Source organism: Pinus tabuliformis, chromosome J (genome assembly GCF_031772625.1).
Source record: "Pinus tabuliformis cultivar Carrire ecotype Pingquan chromosome J, CPIR1, whole genome shotgun sequence".
Classification (NCBI taxonomy): Eukaryota; Viridiplantae; Streptophyta; class Pinopsida; order Pinales; family Pinaceae; genus Pinus; species Pinus tabuliformis.
The window spans coordinates 992,016,008-992,028,742 of NC_142295.1; the positions used below are offsets into that span (position 1 = coordinate 992,016,008).

Consider the following 12,735-nt stretch of genomic DNA (forward strand, 5'->3'; position numbering starts at 1 on the left):
TGCTCCTATTATTTTGACAATTTAAGTAAAGCCAATAATAACTGTCCCAATTATTTTGACAATTTAAGTAATGGTAAATTTTCGCACTATTTAATAATAAAGAAAGAAGAAAAATGAACAAGCCAATTATGACTGTAACCACTGTGTTGTGATATAGGTTTCCAGCTGTTTAAAAAAATAAAAAAGATGTAGAATTAACCGAAAAGCAAAACACCTTTTTCATACTTTAGGGTTCGGTAACGAAGTCAAAGTCGATGAACAAAACTCAAAACCGCCTTTCTGACACCGAAGGTTTCAAACATATGAACCTGAACTCGACCAAAATTTCTTGCCTCCTTGCATGGGCTCAGAGATATTTTTTATAATATTAAGCAAACGTTTCCCAGAAATTTTGTCTCCTTGCATCGAGTCTGAGAGATATTTATTATAATATTAAGCCAATAATTCTCAGACATTTATTATAATAATAAGCAAACCATTCCCAATTTTTTTCTCCTTGCATTGAGTCAAAGAGATATTTATTATAATATTAAGCAAACAATTCCCCACCTACCCACCTTCAATTAAACACCTGCCATTCTTCGATGCCCGCCGAAAGTTCTCTAGATATATATTAGTATTAAGCTTTAAGCTTCAACAGCCCAGACCGCCAGGAGCAGGAAATCATGACGGGAGGAGTCGGAATCACAACATATGCAGTGGCACTGGCCATGATAGGCCTGGCAATCTATGTCAGCACAGACCCATTTCATTACAGCCCCATTGCAGACTTCCCCGACTTCAAAACACACAGGGTCGACTTCCCGCCATGGTCGCAGTTTCCTGTGGCCAAGGACGATCAGAACAAACTCCAGAGGTCTGAAATTAAGTTCTTAAACCAAGTGCAGGGACCCGAGAGTCTCGCGTTCGATCCTCAGGGAAGAGGGCCTTACACTGGTGTCGCAGATGGCCGAATCATGTTCTGGGACGGCCAGCAGTGGTCGGAATTCGCTTACACGTCTCCCAACAGGTGGGTATGGAGTCAAGATTTTGATTTTATGTTCAGGGGAGGATGCCATTGTAATGCAAGGATGGATTTTGTTTTTATGTTAAGGGATTTTATTGTTAATGTAGGTCGGAGGAGCTGTGCAAACCAGGGCCGACCCCCCTGTCGAATATAAAAAATGAGCATATATGCGGTCGGCCTCTGGGTCTTCGGTTCGATAAGCGCACGGGTGATCTGTATATTGCAGATGCTTATTTTGGGCTGCTTGTGGTTGGTCCTGAAGGTGGGCTCGCTACTCGCCTTGTTAGTGAAGTGGATGGGGTTCCTTTGAGGTTCACCAACGACCTTGACATTGACAAGGAGCAGGGGATTGTGTATTTTACGGACAGCAGTTCTGTTTATCAGAGAAGGTATGTCATGATTCCTCTAGTTTGATTGTACACTGTCATTCTCTCAGCCTGCTGAAATTGATTGATAGGATCAGCCCATAATTTCGATTCCTTTCCATAGAACTCGTACATATAGACTTTAGGATCAGCTGTTAATCCATTAGTCAAAGATTTTGAATGAGTTTGAGCTTTGCCAGTTCGAACTCCATGTTGGTGAATATTTTACCATCATCAGGACAGAAATAAGATATGCTGAAGGTGAACGTTGAGGATTTTACCCATTATCAGGAACAGAAATAAGATATGATGAAGGTAAACATGGAGGGTGAGAAGCATCCGAAGGAGTGAAATAGGGAGAAGAATAAGGAAAAACACAATAAACCAAGAAGAGAGTGAAGTAGAGTGAAGTAGGGAGAAGAATAAGGAAAAAAACAATAAACCAAGAAGAGCCAAATTAGATTAGAAATTAAAATACCAAAAAGCTAGTAGGTGCTAGTAGGTGGAAGAGGCAAATTAGATTAGAAATTCTAGGAAGGAGAGAAGTCAAATTGGTTAAGATGGACCAGATCAAAGAAGAGAAAAATATTTATTTAGATTAGAAATTCCTCAATTAAAGGACAAAAAGCTAGGAAGGAGAGGAGTCAAATTGGTTGAGATGGACCCGATCAAAGAAGAGAAAGATATGTATTTAATAATACCATCAAATTGGTTAAGATGGACCAGATTAAGAAGAGAAAAATATTTATTTAATAATAATATTAACTATGAGTAGTAGTTAAATTGATGTCATAAATAATAATTATTAAACATAAATAATAAGTAATATTATTATAATAATCATGATAGGTTATTAATGGGATATAAGGAGAAGGGATTAAAGTTTAAGAATGAGTTAATAATAAAATTAATGATTTAGAAAAGAAGAGAAGAGAGATGAGATTAAAAAAAAAGAGATGAGAAGAAATATATGAAATTGGAAAAGGTAGGGCAGAAGATTAAAATTTAAAAATCAAGGGATGGGGAATAGAAAAGGCAATGTTTACCAAGTGACAATTTTGCATTGGTTATTTTTTTCACAAAATCTGACTATGGGAGTGTTTGAATTGGATTTTTTGATGGTGGAAATGGATTCAGCACCATCAAAACTCCAAAGGGCACCTAAAATCTTGAAGTTTGATAGTTCTAACTCAGATTTCCAAAATTGTCTGTTGAATTTTGTCAAAATCATATTCAAAATTCCATTGTTTTCCTAGCAAAAACATTGTCTCCTTAAACTAAACGGATAGGAATGATAAAAAAAAAATACAAACTATAGGGAGGAGGGAAAGAATAAATATTAAAGAAATATTGGTTAGACTTTAACAGGGGAGAATTTGAGGAAAGAGGAAAGGAAAAATCAAACTGAAGGGGAAAGGGGAGAGGAGAGGAGAAGGGGGAACTGGAGAGGAGAGGGGTATGCAATCCAAGGAGAGAACAAGGAGGAGCGGGGAGGGAGGAGAGTGGGGCACAGACAAATAGAATACTAGAATCCAACCGGGGGGAAGGGATTGAGGGGAGAAGACTATGCTAGGCTAAGATTTAGAGGTGAGGTGGTTAGCTTTGTTAAAGAGAAGATGGATCGTGGGTTTCCATAAATCGTTAAATTTATAGCCATCTTTTCCATCGAAAAAGATTAAAAAGCATCTTATCAACTTCAATAAAAAAATAGATATAAACTTAGTCATTCATGAAAATCCACACTCTTATCTCTTACAAACCTAACCACCTCACCTCTAAATCTTATCCTTAAGTAGTCTTCTCCCCTCAATCCTTTTCCCATTAGAGTTTACCCCTCCCATCCTTGTTTTCTCCTTAGATTGGATACCCCTCTCGGCTCCCCACCCCTTTTGTTTGATTTTTCATTTTCCCTTTCCTCAAATTCGTCCCTCCCTCATTCTCTCTCTGGAGTCTGGATTGCATACCCCTTTCCCCTTTCCCCTTTTCTTTGATTTTTCCTTTCCCCTTTTAATGTCTAACCCTTATTTCTTTAATATTTATTCTTTCCCTTTTCCTGGATCTTTTTGATCCTTTTTATCTCCCCTTTTCTTTGATTTTTCCTTTCCCCTTTTAATGTCTAACCCTTATTTCTTTAATATTTATTCTTTCCCTTTTCCTGGATCTTTTTGATCCTTTTTATCTCCCCTTTTCTTTGATTTTTCCTTTCCCCTTTTAATGTCTAACCCTTATTTCTTTAATATTTATTCTTTCCCTTTTCCTGGATCTTTTTGATCCTTTTTATCTGTGTCTTTTTTTTTTCCAGATTTTCATGTTAGCCTCACCATTTTTCCAATTTTATATATTTTCTCATCTCTATTCTTTCCTGTATCGTTAATTTATTGTTAGCTATTTCTTATTCTTTAATTCCTCCTCCTTATATCCTATTTATAATATATTATAATTATTATCATTAATATTCCTTATTATTCATATTTAATGATTATTATTTATCGTATCAATTTAATTACTAATAATAATTAATATTATTATTAAATAAATATATATTTTTTAACTGGTATATCTTAATCCAATTTGACTCTTCTCCTTCTTAGCTTTTTGGTCTTTTATGTAACTAATTTCTAATCTAATTTGACATCCTGGTTTATTGGCTTTTTCCATATTCCTTTTCCTAATTCACTCCTTTGGATATTTCCCTTTAATTAACTAATTTCTAATTTAATTTGACTCTTTCTTGTTTATTGGCTTTTCCATATTCCTTTCCCTAATTCACTCTTTCGGATACTTCTCACCTTCATCATATCTGTTCTCTTCTCAACCCTTCTTAGCTTTTTGTCTCTAATAATAAGTAAAATGTTCACCCAAAACAATAAACATATTACATTCAAACAAAATTTCAACATAACTACATTAGATTTTTACCGAATGGAGAGGTCAATGGGCTTTGTACAATCCACTTAAACTTTAATTCATTTCAGCCCGTCGGAAGTCATATTGTAAACTCATAGCAATAACAAGATCAACCTATCAGATCAATATGACTTAATATTTTTGCACAGGAATTAGCCAAGTGCATCCAGAATCTAGGTAGATATCTACATGGGTGCTTTTACCAAATGGTTCAGCTAATATGTTTTGAATATTCCACTTCAGACTCTAATTTTGTCATCCGATTGAAAGGCATATGTTTTGAATATTTCACTTCGGACTCTAATTCTGGGATGGATGTCTACATGGGTGCTTTTACCAAATGGTTCAGCTAATATGTTTTGAATATTCCACTTCAGACTCTAATTCTGTCATCCGATTGAAAGACATATGTTTTGAATATTTCACTTCAGACTCTAATTCTGTCATCCCATTGAAAGGCATAGGGTAGAGCCATGAGAAGATAAACCTGTGATTTCAATATGCTCTAGCATCTGCAAGGAGATTAGCCAGGTGCATCTATAACTTAGGTTGGATCCCTCTGAACTCAATTTTTTTAAGTATGGAGAGCCCTCTTGGTTCTTAATAAATCTAAAGCTAAACTCAATTTTTTTTTAAGTATGGAGAGCCCTTTTGGTTCTTAATAAACCTAAAGCTAAAATGGATCTATACTGATGACCACCCTTTCAAAATCACAACATAGTGCCAAGATGGGAATTTTCCACAGTTTTACTTCTAGATTCATTAGCCTTGATGGGACACCAACTTCCTGAAATCCATTGCATAGCACTGTAACCACGTCATTTCATATGTTCCTTATGCACCTCTGAAGACAAAAGATGTGCCAACATGCTTAGGAACCGTCGTATTACATCGTTACAGAGTTGGACGACAGGTTGACATGTTATCCCATAGCGTTTGCACTCTTGCAAAACAGCCAAATCCACAGTTCAAGGCCATAACAGAGTAACACATTGGTTTAGTATCTCTCTTATAAGATTTGTTCTCTGGCCCATAGTAAGAGAAATTGCCAAGTATGGTGAGTACACAGCGAGTCAACTTGGCTAACTGGTTTTGCAAGGTGTGTTGAAACTTCCGCAAAACATATCATGTTTTGGTTAAGCACCAGGCTATTGCCAAATTTTGCCAAAAGATCCAAGTTATGTTAAGTTTTGTCAAGTTGCCAAACTATAACGAGTTTTGTCGACTTCTATTTTATTCTTAAATTGCTGAATTTTGCACAACATTTTGCCAATTCTCCAAGTTGACATTTCATTTTGGGTTTGCTCAATTATTAGCGGTACAAGTCATGTGACTTTGCTAGCTCCTCTGTCTTCAAAAATTGAACCATACCTAGGCAGTGTTCTGAAGATAATGAAATGCTCTTGTTTGAGGTTTTTCTTTTTCTGTTCAAAGCTTACTTTTTAGTAAATTTGATCATTCTATTTATTCTATATCTAGAAAGTCTTAGTAATTTTGATCGTTCTATTTTATTCTATATCTAGAAAGTCAAGTCATATCTCCAGCAAGGAAAGAATATACATTCTTTGAGTGGATAAGTGGAGTTTTTCTTCTTTGATGTATTAGAATTTAGATCTGATGAAGCTGAGAAAGAGCAGTTTCATATCTGACAATTTTTTTCGGTTAAGCTTTGGATTGTTCCAGGTGAGGGAAGTTAACATAAAATGCTTGCGAAAAAAAATTGAAGAAGGAATTTTGTCACTTTTTGAAAGAATAATTAAATTGCAATTTTTTTGTGAGAAAAGAAGTGTTCTGAAAATAAAGGGAGGTCCCTCCCAAGACTAGGTCTTGCAGCGAGTTATAGCAAATTGTGATAAATAGTTACAAGCATATAAACCACCTAAACCTCACTATTGGATCTATCTACATTTTCTATCTCATATGCATAGCTTTTACAAGTGGGTGGGATGAAACGTTAGAAGAAAATTAGAAGGTTATAAATTAGTGATGCTTGAGAGGGAAAACCTTTATCATTGACTAGATCCCTTAAAGGGGAATGAATGAAGAATAAAAATTAGTATGTCGTAGTGCATAGATTGACACCGACACTGCCAACAAGAACTAAACTTTCAGAAAAAAATTCAGGAGGGAATGACCTAATCTAGTGTTACAGACTGTTATGATTATGCAGCAAGATAACCTACACATGCACAAGGATACTAACGATTGTCAAGATAGATCGTTTTTCTTAGTAGTTGTTATGGTTTTGTCCTTACTGACCTATTTGGGATGAAGCAAAAGGCATACCTGCAGTGGGTAAGGTGCACCTCATAACCCTGGGTACTTATCCACCATTCATTGTTATTTAAAGTATTAATTATATTGCATTAGAATTCTGTCTCTGAAACCTGCAGTTTTATGTACCAGGAACTTCATCCAGTTGGTTTTTTCAGCAGATACTTCAGGCAGAATATTAAAGTACAATCCACAAACCAAGGAAGCTAGCTTGATTCTTAGTAATATTCAGTTTCCGAATGGGCTGTCTCTGAGTAAAGATGGATCCTTTTTTCTCTTCAGTGACAGTTGTGTTGGAAGGTTGGTTATTTTTACTGCTTTAACGATTTATTCTTTTAACATAGCTGATGTGTAGTTAGTATTCAATTTCTGGACAGCATTTTTTTTTTTGAAGAAAAGCAGATTATTCCTGAAACATATCTGATATGCAGGCTGAAGAGGTATTGGTTGAAAGGCCCCAAGGCGGGCACAACAGACATCTTTGCACTTTTGCCAGGGCATCCGGACAACGTGAGGACTAATGAGAAAGGAGAATTTTGGGTTGCTTTGCACTGTCGCCGTACTCTGTATGCCCATTTGATGGGTCTGTATCCTGGACTCAGAAAAGCCATACTGAAGTTACCCATTCCCGCAAAATACCATTATTTAGCGCAAATTGGAGGAAGACTTCATGCAGTACTTGTGAAGTACAGTCCGGATGGAGAACTTGTTGAGATCTTAGAGGATAGCGACGGAAAGGTTATCAGGGCAGTCAGTGAAGTTGAAGAGAGGGATGGAAAGCTATGGATGGGATCTGTCTTGATGCCTTTTATGGCAGTGTATTGATGACTTTTATTGTGATCATTGGACATGAGATGCAGAGTGTATCAGTCTTGAAAAGGAACCAGAGCTCCAGCGAGTGGTGAAACATGTCCAAACAGGTGATTAAAACGATGGTGGATGGAAAACTTAGTGTGAGGCAACTTCACAAGAAGAGCATGTCCTTGAATCTTTCATCAGTGGTTTATATTTTGTTGAGACTTGGGATATAAACCCCTCGAATAAATATCACAGTAGATATTTTTTTTGAGATCTGTTTGGGATAAGATAAAGCAGTGGAACACTTTTTTGATGCTGAAAAAATTGAGAATTCAAAGTTATCTATCTTAATTTATATTAATTAAGAATTGATATTTAGTAATTTATTTTTTTAAAAATATTATTATGTTTTTAATTATTGTTTTAATTTATCAATAAGGATGTTGTGCTTTCCATTTAAAATAATAAAAGGTTGCATTTGATTTCTTTTGATGATGTAAATATATATGGTTTATTTTATTACAATAAAAATATATTTAATATTAAATATTTAATAAAAAAATTAATTAAAAGTTAAATGGTTAGAAATAAATATATTTGATTTACTATATTTTTTTTTGTAAGTTTGGTAGGACTATATTTTCATCATGTCTAACTTCTTACAGGGATGGCACAAGATTCTAACCCAAGACTTTCCGTGAGACTTCATTTCCATGGCTATTGCCAATTGAACTACCCCAGGCACACATATTTGATTTATTATATGAAAATGAAAATATAATAAATCTTAAATGTTCTTACTTCAAAAAAATAAAAAATAAAAAATAAAAAATCGGAAATTTAGAATGATTTGATCTATACTATAAATTGAAAATTTAAATTTAGAATGATTTGATTTATACTAATTATTTAATAAGAGAAATATTACTATATACCTCATAGAACCTTCTAAAAGGTTCATTTCTCTATAAGTTGTATGGTAAACTCAAATGCTATTGCCATAATAACATGAATGTGAAAAGGTCCAAATATATAGCTCATACTTTTATATATGTTATGGATTTGTTTTATAGGAATTGGGGCAAAGCGTCATGATAGAACTGATTTCAGATGGAAATCATATTGGTTATGACAAGTAAAAATCATATTGGTTATAAATTATTAATATACAACAATTTATAAAATTGTAATTTTGAAATGAAATACCTAACAAATATAAAGGAAGCTTCTCGTGTATTTAGTCAATCTTTTTAGTTAACTTCTTTGAGTGGCTAAGTTATAGATTAGACAATGCCTTTTTAAGAGCTAGGTTGTAGACTAAATAATGCCTTTCTTCACTTGCATAGTGCCTATGAGGGGGGTCTTCAAGATTGAATATGGTGTATATAGATAGAGTTAGGATTGTCTCGTGATTAACACGTTGGCTTGTCAAGGGTTGTTCAAGAATTCATGGCATTTAGGTGACTCCTAAACACTTTAGAAGAAACCAAGAGGAATTCCAACTTGAAAAGGGATGATGATTAACTTAGCAAACCTATAAAATCTTCAAGTAGGCTTATGAGGTATCAATAATCTTGGAAAGGCCTAATTCTAGACATCCCTGAAATGTAATAATATCCACTAAATCCTTAATAGGTAAAGGCAATGATGTTGTGCTTCCAACTTAATCGAACCATTAGTAAATGGGTTGAATTAATGTGGAAGAATGTGGTACATTGTAGTGTGCATCATCAACACAAAGTAAAGGGTTATTCCAAACTTGAGTTTTAAAACAAGGAAGACATGGACTAAGTTTTTGCTTGTGGCTTCGGTTAAAAACATGGAAAAAAATGGAGTGAGTTATTTCAAAATTGAGTTTTCACAAGGAAAACAACTTCCTATTTTTGTAGAGGTGGTTGACTAGATCAATTAAGACTCAAGCCTGGAGTTGAGAAAATAACAACCTCCTCTTTTGAAGGTAGTTGGCTAGACCAGTGAAGATACTACTGCGAAGTTGATGAGCATACCATATCTAAAGGAGTTTAGAGTTCATTGGAGCACTAACAAATATGGAATTGCTTTGTTAATCAATGCTTAAATTTAATGGCCACAATGAAGAAACATGAGTCACTAGAATGTCTATAAATGAAAGCAAACACATAGAACTAAATAGTTTGTATTGAAGGTAAGAAGTTGCATGTGTTAAATTGAGGCCAATTATGAAGGGGCGCCTTTACGTTGCCATAAGTTTTATGTATTGGTCTAAGAAAGAACACAACACATAAGGTATAGGTGGGACTAGGAGGTTGATTTCATGTTAATTAAAATATACAAGAGATGGGGAAATGGTCTTTACAAAGAAGATCAACACTAGAATATCTCTAAATGTATGCAAACATAGATCTAATGCATTATATTGAAGGTGAGAAGTTGCATGGTTTAGATTGATGTCAATTATGAAAGGGTACCTTTGTGTTGTCATGTTGGACATTTTAGAAAGTTATTTCCATTGGTCTAAGCAAGAACACAACACTTCAGGCTCATGGAGGAATAGGAGGCGGATTAATTAAAATATGCAAGAGATTTAGAAAGGATCTTCACAAACAATAGGAGTAGGTAGAATGTATCTAAATGAATGCAAACACAAAGTGAATGGATTGTATTATATAGAAGGTGAGAAGTTGCACGATTAGATTGAGGCTAGTTAGGAAAGGGTGCCTTCATATTGTCATGCTAGACATTTTAGGTGGTTTTGTCGACTAGTCTAAGAAAGAGCACAATACATAAGGAATAGGTGGGATTAGGAGGTGAAGTTCACATCAAGTAAAATATGAAAGAGATGGGAAAAGGAGGCGAGGTGGCATTTGTGTTGTAGTGTTTTCTTCTTAATGATGTACGAAAAGAACCCACTTAAGATTGTGGATGACAAACAATCTCAACAATAGAAATGTTTGCTAAACATTGTAGATCTGCAACTATTGATAGAAACAAGACCTGCCAAAATTTTGATCTATGCTACGATCATAGTTAAATAGTGAAAGAAAGAGTAATAACCCCAATTATCCAATGGAAACCAGATAGGTAAAGAATAATTTTATAATAACACTTGTGAAGAGAACAGATAAATGTTACCAGTCCCCCTCTATGGGATGGGTTCTTGGCTATCCTCAAACGTCTTCAGCTTCTGTAGAGTCTCTCTCATCTATAATGCATAAACCCAACAAAAACATGGTGCGCGACAATGAAAATAATCAGAGTTACAACAATGAAAATAATCAAAAGTGAATAATGAATGGAAAACTCTCTTATTTATAACGAAATATTGAGTTATCCTCGAATAATGAGCAATAATAAAATATTATTGATCCCATTCTTGGAATTACCACTTGGAATATTTTATTATATTTGTTTAGGAGGGAAAAAATATATAAACTTTTATTTAGAAATAATAAATAAATATATGATTTATCTATTATCTCAATGAATTAGTTAAGGAATAATAAACAAATAATTAGTTAATTAATATTCCTAAGGGATTTAGTCAAATTTAACAAAGAATGGTAATTAATTAATGATTAATTAGTTATTCTTAGAGAAAAATAAGATAAATAATGATTTATCTGTTTATTTTTCATGATTGGGTCAAATTTGATAAGGAATAATAATAAAACAATGGTTAAATTAATTATTCCTAGAAGAAAATCAAATAAATAATGATTTATTTAATTATTCTTCATGGGTTTAACTATAAATTACTTAATAAAGGTGGTTTATTAGGTAATTTCTCACAGTGAAAGCAATTTTACTAGGGTAAAATTGGCTTTACATGGTATACTTCGATCCATCTAGTAAATTAGGCTAGATGATCATTTTTTTGGTGATAATAGATTGCCCCCCAATGTATGAGTGTTGGGAGCAAAACGTATGACCGAAGTACGTTGTAAAGACACAATCGCTAGACAACACAAGGGAGTCAAGGAGAGAGAGAGAGAGAGACCAATGACGCTGAAGCTGAGAGAGGATAGTGACAGAGGGGGCGAGACTAATGCAAGTGTCCTTTTATGTTGTGGTACTGGACCTCAATGAGACAGGGGAGGCATACCCATACCCACCAAGATAACTTAGTATAAAAATAATGGTTTGCCCAAAAATATGAAACTGAGCAATAAAGTACATGTTGAATGGTACATGACATGATGGCATAACAGAGCCAAAAAATATTACAGTGTGTCCCATATACATGATGCACTTGGTAAAAACATGAGCCAGGACTGAATACAATAATAGCTGAGTACATGAGATACAAAGTCCCTTCCCTCAAACAATGGGTGGGAGGGAGGGTAGAACAACAGGAGAAGCCCTGCTGAACAAGGGCAAGCTCTGCAAAACTGAATGGATCATTTGGAGGAGACATGCATGCTATGAACACTGCGATCGGTAGGAACCGAACCCATCAACTCCGCGGAACTGCATCTGAGGTTGTAGCATAGTAGGTATGCATTCGAGCATGTGGGGGGCTACCTAAAGGGCCACCCCCTCATGAGGTCTGAAAACATCTCACACACACCCGAGAATCACTGGGACAATCTGTTGCATCACTAGACCATCAAGTGTATGGATCATGAACATGAAACAATAAAGTCAAAGGACAATAATGAGACCCTTTGCTTGATGCAAGGGGCCGAACAAGAATGAAAGCTAGAACTAAGATACATCGCCCTCTAGGCCATTCTTCTAGAATAAATGAGTTGATGTCGACAGAATAGGGCCCGTGATAGATGAGGCAATGAGGATCCTCAACTAAAGCATGGGGGAAAATAGTAATGTGACTGATGGAATGTCACCAGGGATAATGGGGAAAAGGGGACTGAGGGACAAATAGACAACTATCCTTGTCAGAGTATAAAGTGCATGGTTGACCTGGCAGCAACTGACTCAACTCCAGAGGGGATGGGGACAATATGGATGGAGGCCAAAATGGGCAACACAGGATGAATGATATGCAAATATGGATGGAATACTATGACCTGATATGATGGGACATGAAATAGTCTCCGGAAATGCAAGGGTGACTCATCGCGGATGGTCTGAACAAGGGTGAGTCGATGATGCTGCCACACAGACTAGGCCCGATGGGGACCATGGGAACATGAGTAAATGATGGTCACTCATGACGAAAATCGACATATGGTATGACAAGTATTAAGAGGAGGTGGACCTCAAAATACAAGTGTCGCATTATGACGAAATTCGATTTTGAGAGGACGAAATGACCCTTCTTGGAAAAATGGTTTCCGGGTGAAGTGTCAAATCATCAAAAACAGAGGAAGAACCATTATGGAGTTCAGTGAGAGATTTCCAATGGTGTTGATGGTTCGTCAAACTGAGCTATGGTCTAGTTGCAAT

The 12,735-nt window shown here is 35.3% G+C and overlaps 1 protein-coding gene across 1 annotated transcript; it reads left to right on the plus strand.

Annotated features, from left to right (window-relative positions):
• Positions 1-548: 548 nt before the first annotated feature.
• LOC149230170 (protein STRICTOSIDINE SYNTHASE-LIKE 3-like) lies at positions 549-7,732 on the plus strand. Its single transcript, XM_089378879.1, has 4 exons — positions 549-1,009; positions 1,114-1,395; positions 6,685-6,852; positions 6,984-7,732. The coding sequence occupies exons 1-4, from the start codon at positions 666-668 to the stop codon at positions 7,375-7,377; spliced, it is 1,188 nt and encodes a 395-aa protein (XP_089235005.1). The 5' UTR covers positions 549-665; the 3' UTR covers positions 7,378-7,732.
• Positions 7,733-12,735: the final 5,003 nt, after the last annotated feature.

Bases quoted from the DNA above. Each gene is read 5' to 3' on its own strand.
- LOC149230170 (XM_089378879.1), top strand. From the start codon at position 666: ATGACGGGAGGAGTCGGAATCACAACATATGCAGTGGCACTGGCCATG. The intron at 1,396-6,684 runs GTATGTCATGAT...TTTATGTACCAG, and splicing joins AGTTCTGTTTATCAGAGAAG to GAACTTCATCCAGTTGGTTT. The intron at 6,853-6,983 runs GTTGGTTATTTT...TCTGATATGCAG, and splicing joins AGTGACAGTTGTGTTGGAAG to GCTGAAGAGGTATTGGTTGA.